This window comes from Saccopteryx leptura, chromosome 4 (assembly GCF_036850995.1).
Source record: "Saccopteryx leptura isolate mSacLep1 chromosome 4, mSacLep1_pri_phased_curated, whole genome shotgun sequence".
NCBI classification, from domain to species: Eukaryota; Metazoa; Chordata; class Mammalia; order Chiroptera; family Emballonuridae; genus Saccopteryx; species Saccopteryx leptura.
This window is the reverse complement of record NC_089506.1, coordinates 201,375,888-201,389,052: the sequence shown is the minus strand read 5'-3', so window position 1 is coordinate 201,389,052 and position 13,165 is coordinate 201,375,888. Positions and strand designations below refer to the sequence as shown.

The 13,165-nt window shown below is 50.5% G+C and overlaps 1 protein-coding gene across 3 annotated transcripts in view; it reads right to left on the bottom strand.

Annotated features, from left to right (window-relative positions):
- Window positions 1–13,165, bottom strand: part of MYH11 (myosin heavy chain 11) — a 134,028-nt gene that overhangs the window by 47,847 nt on the left and 73,016 nt on the right. For 2 of the 3 annotated variants that reach the window (XM_066382551.1, XM_066382554.1), the window contains exons 5-9: window positions 11,252–11,354; window positions 9,617–9,637; window positions 7,338–7,430; window positions 3,993–4,056; window positions 2,065–2,163 (exon numbers count right to left, since the gene is read on the bottom strand). In XM_066382551.1, coding sequence (XP_066238648.1) covers window positions 2,065–2,163; window positions 3,993–4,056; window positions 7,338–7,430; window positions 9,617–9,637; window positions 11,252–11,354 — 380 coding nt within the window. The remainder of the gene's footprint in view (window positions 1–2,064; window positions 2,164–3,992; window positions 4,057–7,337; window positions 7,431–9,616; window positions 9,638–11,251; window positions 11,355–13,165) is intronic. The other variant, XM_066382553.1, reaches the window with a different exon arrangement.

The window sequence follows — 13,165 nt, the reverse complement described above, 5'->3', positions numbered from 1 at the left end:
GTTGGCAAATCTGGTCTGCTGGTTGTTTTGTAAATAAAGCTTTATTTGAACACAGCCACTCCTGTTCCTCCGTCTACTGTCTATGGCTGCTTTCATGCTACAAAGGCAGAGTTGAGTAGCTGCAACAGTAGCCTTGTGAGCTGTAAAGCCTAAAATATGTACTACCTGGCCCTCTAGTAAAAACACTTGCCAACTCCTTGTTTATATTGCTCTATTTAACATCGTTTTCTGTAAGGTCGCGGTTACATACCTTTGTGGGTCTTCAGCCACCATCCCTCTATCCCCCCAATTTATAATTGCTTCTCTTTTTCTTGTTTTTATAATACCTTCAAATACATCAAGTGGCCTATTCCAGATCAAGCTTTAATTAGGCTGGATTTCATTATACTTTGGGAGGGAAGTCAGCGTGATGCTTTTATTTTAAAAGTCTATTATGGTCCAAGTCACTTGGAAGCTAATGGTAAATTCAAGGTTAAATTCACCCAGGATACCAGTCAACTCAAGCTGCTGGATTAATTGAAACGTCTGATTAGACTCACAAGGAATGGGGGTCTTTGCCAAGACCTCATTATCCAGACTATGGATACATTTTTAAATATTTTTATTTTCTCTAAAAGCCTAACCTCAGATCTATCATCAAGAATACAAATGATTCTTAGGAATTTTAGTTGTTAGCTTTAGTTTATCCTTGCCCAGTTTCTGGATGACTAGCGACAGAGCACAAAACTGAACTCCAGTTCCCAAAAACCAAACTGTTGACTCTGGTGCTAAACAGAAGGAGGAGGGATATAAACATCTCCCCCCCTCCGCCACCCCCTAGTGACCTATTTGCGGGTGTATGGCATCCATTCAGCATCTTCCCTTTTATCCAAAATTGCTCCAAGACCACCAGGCATCAAGGAGAAGAAATAATGAATGCTGTCTCCCCTAGTGGCGGCATACTGCACTACGCCTAATACCTGACCAAAGTAACTAGCCCTGGGCCACAATACGGACAGGAGGCAAAGTTTGTACTGTTCTCCTAAAGTTTTATTTAGACTTGAACTTGGTACTGGAATGTAGACCATACCATGTACCTATATTCATTGGAATATTCCTTTTTCAGCGAGGTTATTTATATACTCCTTAAAAATTAGTAGATTATTACATGTCTAGAACATATTATTTCCTAACAAAATGTGGCATACAGTATATTGTTTTTACATAAAAAAATTTTTCCTCTACAACAGAGATCAGCATACCTCCTGGTGTTTTTTTTTTAAATTTTTTTAAAAGACTTTATTCATTTTAGAAAGGAGAGAGAGAGAGAGAAGGGAGGAGCAGGAAGCTTCAACTCCCATATGTGCCTTGACCAGGCAAGCCCAGGGTTTTGAACCGGTGACCTCAGCATTTCCAGGTCGACGCTTTATCCACTGCGCCACCACAGGGCAGGCTTATACCTCCTGTTTTTGTAAATAAGGCTTTATTGTCATACAGCTATGCCTGTTGGTTTCTGCATTGCCTACGGCTGCTTTTGCATTGTGTACTATGACAGAAACTGAGTCGGCCTTCAAAAAGCCTAAAAGATTCAGTATTTAGTCCTTTACAGAAAGTCTGTGGAACCCTGCCCTACAAAGGCCACTCCAAAGTCACCTTCAAAACATAAAAACTAAAAGTGCTTGATTCCCCTTCCCCTCCAAATTCCTTAAAAATGTGTATCTTGTATACTTGCAAGTGTTAGAAACTGGCAAATAGAGTAATTGTCTTTCTCTCTTCCTGGAAGGCACAGATTGTAGCTAACTGACCTTGACATCTTCAAGTGTAATTGGACTTGGTTAATTATCGAATGCCTAATTGGACTCAGTGTCTTCTCTTTCACATAGTAGGAGCTCAGTAAATGAGAATGACGGGACAAAAGCTGAACTCACTCACTGAGAGGAGGGGGATGGACGCACCTGCCACCCAAAGATCATGTTCTTTTTCTGGTGGGATCTCAGACTACTTTTCATAGCTGATCAATTGACCCCAGATGATGGCGAGAGGAGGGCCGAAACCTCCCGACACTCGTCCTGGCTAGCCACTTACTTTTCATCTTCTCCTTGGCTCCGGCAATCATATAGTAAAAGATATGGAACGTCCGCTCGTCCCTGGCTTGGCGAATTGCCCGTGACTTTTCTAGCAGATCTGGTTCAGGAGGAGTTAAGAATTCTGGGGATGCCACGGTGCTTCTTTACAGGAACCTTCCTCCCCAGTCCCTGTCACATTAGCTGCTGGAGGAGAAATCTCCAGGACCTGGGAGAGGCTCCCTGGAGTGTTCTGAGGAGCCGTAGGGATGGGCCAAGTCAAGCCATCCAAGCCTGACTCACAGCGGTTGACCTTCCGGTTCTGGCTCACAAACCCAAAATGAGAACACTGGGTGCACCTGGCAGTGCCCCGGCCCAGAGAGAGTGAGGGGAACAAAGGGAAAAGGAAAAGCATAAAAAGACGGGAGTCAAAAGATCCCAGCTACCATCGCCACTTCCTCCTCCACAGAGAGAGCTATCTTTGGATATTAGAGTAAAAATAATTACCCCTCGATGCTTCAGTAGTCCCTCTTCTAAGTGTTTCATACACACTGTCTCATTTAAACTCCACAGACTATCCTGGGAGGTAAGTGCAAATAGTATTTGCATTTTCCATCTAGGGAGACTGCAGCTCTGGGAGGGACATTACTTCCCAAGAGTGCATAACTAGGAAGTGGCCAAGCTAGGTGGCTGTGGTGGCCAAAGCACCCCAGCCAAGGGGCTGGCTGAGTGGCCTTCGCCCAGCGGACTAGCCTTGGAAGAGAGACTGTGAACATGTCTGCTAATTAATCTAAGGGAGCTGTTCTGCCATTGGGGCGGGGGGTTGGAGACCATTAAGGATGGTGGGGAAGGGTACATGGGTGATTGGGCTGTGGTACCATATGGAATAAACAGACTATAAATAGCCTCTCATGGCTCTTAACAAAGGATAACTAACCACATCACACCCACCATGTGTCATAGGCTCACTTTGGGCCAAGCACTGTGCCAAGGACCATCATATACACATCATTTCACTGAACACAATGCAAGTACAGCTCCACAAGCAGGTGCTGTCATCATTACCATTTATAGGTGGCAACACTGAGGCCCGGAGGGGTGAAGTGACTGCCCAAAGCCCCATCGCTAATGTGGCAGAGCTGAGACCAGGACTCAGTCAGACCCATGACATTCCAAAGTCTATACCCTCTTATCCAGGGCACCAAAATGCAACCAAAACACTGCCCTGGGTCCTGTCACTGTCAAACAAATGCTCGACAAGCAGCCATGGAGATATGATAGCCCTGAGCCTGAGCGCTGCCTGTCATGCTTCCACGCTGATCTCCTGACCCCAGATAGGGGCACCAAGTCCAGAAACTTCTCTCTTGGCTCCGCTCCACCATGCCGGTTCTCAAGAGCTGCTCTGTGTGTCCTCTGCAGCATGGCCGTTCCTCTGGGAAAGCTCCGTTTCTGCCAATTTCCTGTCTGTGGGCTGGAGCGGGTCACAGACCAGCTCTCTATGAACAAGGGGTCCTGAGCTTGACCTTGGACCATGGCTTGAGAAGGATGAAGTGAAGATCACATAATAGCCTTACTCTATCCCTGGCATGATTCTGAGAGCTTTATGTGAATTAATTAACTTTATTCTTCCAATACTTCTAGGAGATAGGTATACTATTATTATCCCCATTTCACTGATGAGGCACAGAGAGGTTGAGTAACTGGCCCAAGGTGGCTCAGCTAGGGAGAGGTCAACCCAGAATCAAATGCAGGCTGTTTGGGGTTCAAACCCGAGTGCCACCACACCATAATGCCTGCTATTAAGGGAGAAGGACCCTCAGGAAGATTTGTTCTAGAAGGAACCCAAGAGATTGGGGAGGAGAGTGTGGCAGCCCTTGTGCCTTTCTCAGGCCCTGAGCAGGAGGTGGGCTGGGCAGGGGTCTCACACGAACCAGGCTCAGCAAAGGATACAGGTCTCAATGTTGGCTCCCACGATGTAACCAGTGACGTCAAAGTTGATGCGGATGAATTTGCCCTGCCAACAGGAAAGCACAGGTCATGGTCAGTTCCCCAGCCTCAGCCCCTCACCCATTCCTGCAGACAAGTGGGCAGGGAGATGGCAGGGGGCTTTTGGGGGTGCAGGAACCCCACTGCCCCCAGACTCAAGAGTCTCACAGGGCAGCTCGCAGCTGGGATGGCCCAGGTCCTCACTGCACGCCACTTTCACACATCAGTCTCACTCAGCTCGTGCAATGAACTGCAGTCCATAATAACTATCCCCATTTGAAAGGTGGGAAAACTGAGGCTGAGAGGGCTGCCCAGTTAAAGAACACTCTAAGAGGTAGAGCCATAAGGAGAACGCGTGCTTTGCCGCTTCCACTGTCGGTGGCTGGAGGGCTCTCTCCGTGCTGCCCACCCAGAAACATGTGGCTTCCCCATAATGAGTCAGGCCCAGGTTCATCCAGATACAAATTAAACCTGCTCTTTGGGACAGGTGAGCCCGAATAGTGACTCTAGAAGCCATGCTATCCAAGCAGGCCCTGTGAGGCCGTGCCCCCCACACCCTTGCCCTGGGGCTCATCTGATCTCTTTACTGGGAGAAGATGCCTAATCCACCTGCCTCTGACTCAGCTGAACCGCAAAACCACCCCGCAGCCCTGGCCCTTCACCTACTTTATCAATAGCTGACAGAGGGTGCATGGTGGGAGGTGTTCACCTGTGTGGACACAACCCCCCACCCGCCCCGGCTTGCCCGGGCCTTGACAGAACCCTCCCACTTCCTCCATCAGGAAGTAAGGCAATAGAATGATTGGGATGACTGTGACAGAGAACCTGCTGGTCCTGGGTGCCATCCCTCTCCTTCCTCCCAATCAAGCATGGGCACCAGTGAACGGAGGACATTTTTAGGGGCTTAGCTTTGAATTTGCTCTCATTTATGATGTCTAGAAACTTTGTACTAGGTGGCAACACACCCATTCAGTGCTTCTCGGTGGAGGCAGCACATCTGCCACAAGGATTTTGGAAATCTGGGGGAGTGGCCGATTGGGATGTCACACGAAGGTGGCGCGACTCCTTCTAGTGTACAGCGGCCAAGGATGCTGAGCATTCTGCAATGACCAGGAGAATCCCAGACACCAAGCCTTGTCCACATCCGCTATGACTTTCAAATGCCCCATCTGACATTCACAGAAGTGAAAAACCTGTTTGTAATTAGTTGACCTAGAACCTAACCCTGTTTTAGATAAAGACATACAAAAATTTTAAATGTTTGTTCTAATACAAGAATCTCACAGCCATGTAACTCTAGGGCACATTGTTCTTTGGTTCAGAGCTTTCCCAAGAGTATGTCATCATTTTGGAAAATCCCGTCACATGGCATCAGTCACCCTGTGGCAGTCTGCATTTGTGGCTGTCACGGTCCCAGTGATTCTGGGCATCACTGTCTCACTGTGTCTTCTGAGGTCATCTGGCCTGAGCACTGACATGCTGAAACGCACATTTTAACTATGAATTGTTTTGTTTCTCCTTCCTATGACAGTTCAGGCATCATGCCAATTTGTTTTCACCTGATGAAACAGTGAGTGACGGTGTCTACACCCCGGAAAGGGAACATGGCACAGTTACTTGTTATAAAGAGTGGGTCTTGGCCCTGGCCGGTTGGCTCAGTGGTGGAGCGTTGGCCTGGCGTGCAGGAGTCCGGGGTTCGATTCCTGGCCAGGGCACACAAGAGAAGCGCCCATCTGCTTCTCCACCCCTCCCCCTCTCCTTCCTCTCTGTCTCTCTCTTCTCCTCCCGCAGCCAAGGCTCCATTGGAGCAAAGTTGGCCCGGGCACTGAGGATGGCTCTGTGGCCTCTGCCTCAGGCGCTAGAATGGCTCTGGATGCAACAGAGCAATGCCCTAGATGGGCAGAGCATCGCCCCCTGGTGGGCATGCCGGGTGGATCCCGGTCGGGCGCATGGGGAGTCTGTCTGACTGCCTCCCCGTTTCCAACTTCAGAAAAATACCAAAAAAAAAAAAAAGAGTGGGTCTTGAGGGTGACAGGATGGGGACTGCCATGTGCGTCTAGAGGAGACAGGGATGCTGGGCAGAGCAGCTCCAAGGGGCAGAGCAGAGGTTTTCATGAAGAGTTTTTCACAGGGTCCCATCCCAGCAAGTGACAGTTGAGAGGGACCTGCAAATCAGTAGCGGCCCCCAGTCATGTGACATCCCAATCAGCATCCCTTCCAGAATCCTCAATCTCTCCTCAGAATTCCCTCTTTACAATACCTTTTGGACTCTCCTGTGGGAGCCATCGTGTAGTTTGTACAGCAACATAATCTCTGTCTCTGTGTCATCAGCCACCACTTTCAGGGTTTTCCTGTCTCCACTAGGCTCAAGTGAGAAAGGAGAGGCCCTTGAGCCCTAGGGAGGCATCTGTGGGGAGTGGCACCTCCTGTTCTGCTGACTGCTGGCTCCCCACCTACACTACCAGCTTCATGAAGACTGTAACCACATCTGAATTGTTCTCCAGGTTCCAGTGTCTGATATATAGTAAGTGCTTAATAAAAATTCACTGAGCAAATGAAAAAAATAAAAAGACAATGGTACATGTAAAAATGCCTACCAGAATGAGTGTACACAGTAGGTGCTTAATAAATGTCTATAAAGGATGCATGTGCCTGGTACTTCATAGGTACTCAATTCATGTTTTGTCAAATAACCAAATGAGTATTGGATCTAAGTGTCCAGCACATACTAGGTGCTTGTAAATATTTATTGAATCAATTATGAATGTCAAGTGCCTAACTGGGTACCTAGTACACAAGAGATTCTCAATGGATATTTGTTGATGAATACTGAAGGGAGGGAGGGAGGGAAGAAGGAAGGAAGGAAGGAAGGAAGGAAGGAAGGAAGGAAGGAAGGAAGGAAGGAAGGAAGGAAGGAAGGAAGGGAGGAAGGGAGGCAGGAAGGAAGGAAGGAAGGAAGGAAGGAAGGAAGGAAGGAAGGAAGGAAGGAAGGAAGGAAGGAAAGGAGGAAGGGAGGGAGGGAGGGAAGAAGGAAGGAAGGAAGGAAGGAAGAAAGGAAGGAAGGAAGGAAGGAAGGAAGGAAGGAAGGAAGGAAGGAAGGAAGGAAGGAAGGAAGGAAGGAAAGAGTGGCTGGAGCTTTTGCAGCGTTGTTAGGTCAAGGCTGAAACCAGAGCAAACTGTTGTGATGTCTGCCTCTGTCCCTTCCATTTTAAACTCCCTCTGCAAACACATACTCGTATTTCTCAAGCAAAAGATGACGCCACAGGACCCGAGCCTTCTGCAGAAAACCCACATGGCTTTGCTACTTACGAATCGCGAGGAGTTGTCGTTCTTGACCGTTTTGGCATTACCAAAGGCCTCCAGAATCGGGTTTGCTTGGAGAAGCTGCTTTTCCAGCTCACCCTAAAATTCATTCACATCTAGTTATTGGAGAAAGAGACCCAGGCACTGACAGTGCTGCCCCAGATGAAATTTGTCCCAAAACTTATCCCTTAACCCACAGCTCTCTCCATCCTATCTCCTACCCACTCTGAGACCCCAGAGATAATAATCTAGATTCATTCAAGGGGTTCAGAAGAGAAGCAACTGGCTGGGCTCTGCCTGCTAGGACCTCTGTTCCCCAGGAAGGCCACTTTTTTCCTTGGTGGGGCCCGCTCATTCACGCCATGTCACTGCCACTCAGAACTTCGGCCCCCCACAGGACCAGGATGTCATTTCCACCGCGGTGAATGGCGCTCCGTGGAGTAGTGCGGGGCACAGCACGCGCCACCGCACATGGTGGTCCCGTTGCTGTTTACATTTAACAAGCAACCGTCTTCACGCTAAACCACCCCTGAGGGTTTTAGTGCCATTATTATTTTTTTTAAGTTGCAATCTTCCCTTTTGCAGGACTAGTTTCCTGAAGGCTCCTGTGGAAGACAAGTCAGGAACGTGCAATATCCACCCACCAGGGATACTTTTAACCAACTGCAGAACAAAGCTTCAAAGCAGGTTGCCTGAGCTCCATTCATCAGGTTAAACGCAGCTGAGACCGGACACAGCCCACGGGCCCCCTCTTGGGGGATCTCGTGCACAAAGGCAGTCATGTGATTAATCGTGGCAGGAAAGGGCCAACGGGGTCAGTCATGCCGGGAAGCGAGGCGCTTGCTGGTAGCCTAGCCCCCAGACACGGTGGCTGCAGACCGGCCACAGGCCTCCCTGGCCAACCTCCTCCTCCCGGACTCGCTAGGAAGTTGTGAGTTCTCAGGGTTTTCTCCTTGTTCTGTCTGCTGAAGTCCCTGTCCCATTTTTTCAGGAAGGCAGGACTGGGCTAAAAAGAAGCTGGGGAAGGTTCTGAGGGGGGAAGGGAGGGCACAGCTCTCTGCCTGTCACTCTTACACCAGGAGGACACTGTGCAGCTGTCCCTACAGGGGCCACACAGGGAGCCACTCTTTATTTACGTGTTTCTGCACATGCCTTCCTCCTGTGTGGCTCCCAAAGAGGAGGAGACCGATGTCGTCTCTGTGAAACCCCAGCCACAAGTGGAGGCCTCTGGAATTGGGGCTTGTGGAGATTGGTGCTGAGAGTGACAGCTTCCCGTGGCCAGTGGGACGCAGTCTACAGGGATCACTCTGTCAATATACACTGTCCCAATATGTCACAAAAAAGGTTCCCTTTCTAAAATCAAAATTCCAGCTGGTGGGGCCAAAATGTCCTTCTCAAGGGAGCTTTAAACATGGGGGTCTGGTCTGAACCGCTCATTTTATGGACGAGACTGTGGCCCAGAGAAGTTAAGTGTCTTGGCTGAGGTTGCACAGGGGCAGATCCCAACTAGATTCCTGATTCTCCTGGTCTAATTCAGATGGATTCAGTGTGGTCCTCGTATACGAGGACCCCTGGGGTCTCTTCCAGGCTGAAACTACACGCCAGCCCCCCAAGCTCTGCATTAGACATGAGTTTACATAGGCTGTGTGTCGCATAGCTGGGGCCTTACCGTGCCACCGAAGCTAGTGCATCGCACACCCCGAGACTCCTGTTCCTGGAGCCTTAGGTCAAGCGACCAGCATGCAAAGAGAGGCACACACCGCACACACATGCGTGAAGACACACCGTGCGCAGGGGACAGGGCTCGGGGGAGGAATCCAGGGATGGTGCAGGGAAGGGGGTGGGGGGAAGACATGCCACAGCGGGGCCAGTAACTGACTGCCAGTCAAGCCAGGGAAGCTTTAGGGCCAGACAATCCTAAAACATTCAACCAAACGAGCAGACACCTCCAGGGCGTTCCAGACAAGGCCACTGGCAGTGGACACGTTGGTGGGGAGGGTTGGGGCTCATTCTGAACTGGGGAAATCCCTTACAGGCTGACGGATGACCCTGGGGATTCCAACAGGAGTCCTACAGGTGGCGAATGCGCCCCCCGCGCCCTGTGCTGGCACCAGACTCCCGCTGGACCATAGTATTTTGGTGCATTTGTTGGTTTGGGTTGTGAAACTTGGGGGCCTCGCCCATTCTACCATCGGCTATGGGGCTCAGTGGGTGCAACAGGACCATGCAGATCTAAATACACTCCGTGCCTCCCGTACACACCAGGAAAACACTCTGTTACTCACGTAGGCAAAAGATGGGCCTTGCTGTGGTTGAACAATACAGTATAAAACAAATGTCGGTTACTTCATTCACACGTCCATCTGGGGCTGGAGAACACGATTCCACCCCCGGGCCGCCTGCACTCCCCAAGGTAACTAGGACAGCAGCAACTGCTCTTTGACTCGACATCTTTCTCTCTGCTTTGCTCATTCCCATTTCTGATTCCTTGTAGACCCAGATGTTTCAAAGGTTTCTGTAACTGCAGGGGCTGTGGTGGGAGGGTCTTTAAGACCCTGTCGGGTGAGATGCTGTCTGAGCTGGGTGTACATGTGCAGAGGGAACAGTGCCTGGCACGTGGTCGGCACTTGATAAAGAGCGGTCATTATTATTAAGTGCTATGGTTTCTTGTTTTGACTGTTCCCGGGAAAGGCAAGGAACCGGGAAGCCGCGGTTAACTGGCACGCAAACTTTGGGGCCGTCTCTCCTTACACAGCACGCCAGGGACAGCTCGGAAATGCTGGACCTTGGGGTTTCTGCATTTCTTTGAGGGAGCAAGGTTCCTGAAGCTAAAACTGGTGCCCCTCCCAGAGTTCTGGGGTCCTCCGGACAAGCTGGTCTCTGTTGTGGCTGCTCCAGAGTCACCTCTGAGCGCCAGAGGCAAGCCCGGGAATGACAGGAACCAGTGGCACCCAGCCCGCGGTCAGGACTCCATCCTGCCTCCTCTCCAGCCCCAAACCTTCAGGCAGAGATGCTGGAAAGTGCTTCAAGCAGCCTCATTGCCTGTCCCCTCCTCTGGGACAGGTGAGGCAGGGCTAAGACAGATTGGCCCAAGAAGGGGTCGTTCTAGAAACCTGCTTCTCCTTTTCTTCCAAGCCCTTAGTCAAACTGTGGCATTGTGGGGTTGTATGTACGATTATTTGATGTCTCTTTCCCACGTGTCTGGAAGCTCAGGGACTGGAATGACAGCATCTCTCGGACTCACCGCCAGAGCACATTCCAGCAGGGCCGGGCACACAGCAGAGTGACTGTGGGCTTCCGTCACCGGCACTGGACCAAAGCCCACGTGCTGAGTGACAGCAACTCTCCCATCCCCTGGGGCCCCCATCAGAAGGACACATGGAGGAATGGCAGAGGTGCCACGCCCAGGGGGTTCCCAGTCAGGTGACTGCCCCCCCCCCAGGACAGCTGGCCATGTCTGGAGACATGTTTGGTTGTCATCGCCGGGGGAGGAGTCGCTACCAGCGTCTAGTGGGTCGGGGCCCGGAATGCTGCTAAACCTAAGTGCACAGGAGGGCCCCACAGCGCAGAATTATCTGGTCCAAAGTGACATAGGCGCCCCTATGGAGAACCCTCTCCGATGGAAAGCAGACTCCTCACTGTGGAGGGGAGGGGGCTCGTTCCATTTCACAAAACAGGACCCCTCCGATGGTGATCCTGGCTGAGGCAAGGAAGCGCCCAGACCCAAACGTCACCCCCCCACCAGGTAAAAAAAGACCCCTCCTGGGAGCTGTCACAGGAGGGAACAGTTAACTATGGACCTGAGTGTTTACTGTCCAAGGCCTGGCCCTCGTAACGGTGCTTGTCTGTAACTCAGTCAGGCCATGAACCTGGAGACCCATCTGCTGAGGCACAGCCACTGCCCAGGAGCTGCCACTCACCGTGATGCTGGTGTCCTTCTTGCCCTTGTGGGAGGAGGCCACCACGGCCAGGTACTGGATGACTTTCTTGGTGTTCTCCGTTTTCCCAGCTCCAGACTCGCCTCTGAAAGACACGGGAACGGCGACCTGGAGATAACCCTCTGCAGGTGTTCTGCGGGGACCTTTCTGTGGCTCCATGCCATTTGTCAAACGGGGAAACTGAGGCTCTCTGCGGGCAAGCGACTTGCCCAAAGTCACATCGTTGGCAGAGAGTGGGCTAGGCCTCAAACCCTGGACCAATATCTTCATCTACTCCTCCTGAGAGGACGCAAGAAAGAATTCAGATGAAGAAAGAAAAACCTGAGTTTTCCTACCAAGGTCCAAACTTAGGTTTATTTGGAACTAAAAAAAAAAAAAAATAGATTGGATTTTTAGTGCGGTTTTTGGTTCATAACAAAAGTGAGTGAGAAGTACACAGCGTTCCCACACCCCTCCGCATCCCACACACGCACAGCCCCCATTATCGACATCCCCGCCAGAGCGGCCCATGGGTCACTGTCAATGAACCTAAACACCACTATCACCCACAGTCCATTGTTTTTACCTTAGGGCTCATATGGAATAGTTTTACTGCAAATTATCTACTTTTAAGGCATCAGCACCTTTGTGAGAGATGAAAAAAGCAAGTAAGAGGCAGCTTACATATCGCTCAGAGTATCAGGACCAGAGGGGACACTTTAGTTCCCCTTCCAGGAAAATGGGCAGATGTAAGCCCCTTCAGTCTCTGGGGCAACCCACTTTGATTTTCAAGTGGCTAAGTATCAAAGGATAAACCTGGTTGAAGTAACTTATGCTAAGGTGTGAATGACTGATAAGTTTAGATCAGCAGGGCACTGTCATATCAAAAGAGTATGCCTAAAATATAAGAATATGGCCCTGGCCAGTTGGCTCAGTGGTAGAGCGTCGGCCTGGCGTGCAGAAGTCCCGGGTTCGATTCCCGGCTAGGGCACACAGGAGAAGCGGCCATCTGCTTCTCCACCCCTCCCCCTCTCCTTCCTCTCTGTCTCTCTCTTCCCCTCCCGCAGCCGAGGCTCCACTGGAGCAAAGATGGCCCGGGCGCTGGGGATGGCTCCTCGGCCTCTGCCCCAGGCGCTAGAGTGGCTCTGGTCGCAACAGAGCGAGGCCCCGGAGGGGCAGAGCATCACCCCCTGGTGGGCAGAGCGTCGCCCCCTGGTGGGCGTGCCGGGTGGATCCCGGTCGGGAACATGCGGGAGTCTGTCTGACTGTCTCTCCCCGTTTCCGGCTTCAGAAAAATACAGAAAAAAAAAACAAAAACATAATAATAAAGTATAAGAATATAAGGGTACTCCCTCCCTCCCTCCCTCCCTCCCTCCCTCCCTTCCTTCCTTCTTTCCTTCCTTCCTTCTATCCTTTCCTCCTTTCTTTTCTTTTTTCTCACCAAGATGGCCTTCTTGGGCCAGCTCCCTTCCTTGGCCACCAGAGATCATCACAGTGTGATTGTTTCACAGCAGAGCTCCAGACCCTGCCTCTGACTCCAACCATTCCCAGTGAAAGGGAAGGACGGGCCTCAACCTTTCCTTCTCATCCTCTCCTCTCTCTTTCTTTTTGTGTGTGTGTGTGTTTTCTTTCTTTGCCTAGACTCTCTCATTTCTGAGCTCACTGAATATGCTGAAATGCAAGCGGTAACTTTTTTTTCAGTCTGGAAAAGAGCTTGTCCACCCCGAGGTCAGCTCCGGGTCCTCCCTGCTGAACCAGTGCCACCAGCACTAGTGCGGTCCCTGCTCTTCTTCCTAATTAGGAAATAGAGAAATTAATTTGCTCTGCCAAGGGCCTGTTAATAACTTTGCTCATGGTTTAAAAAAAAAAAAAAAAGGAGAAGAAGAAAGAAGAAAATGTAACTTTAATTGCTGGACC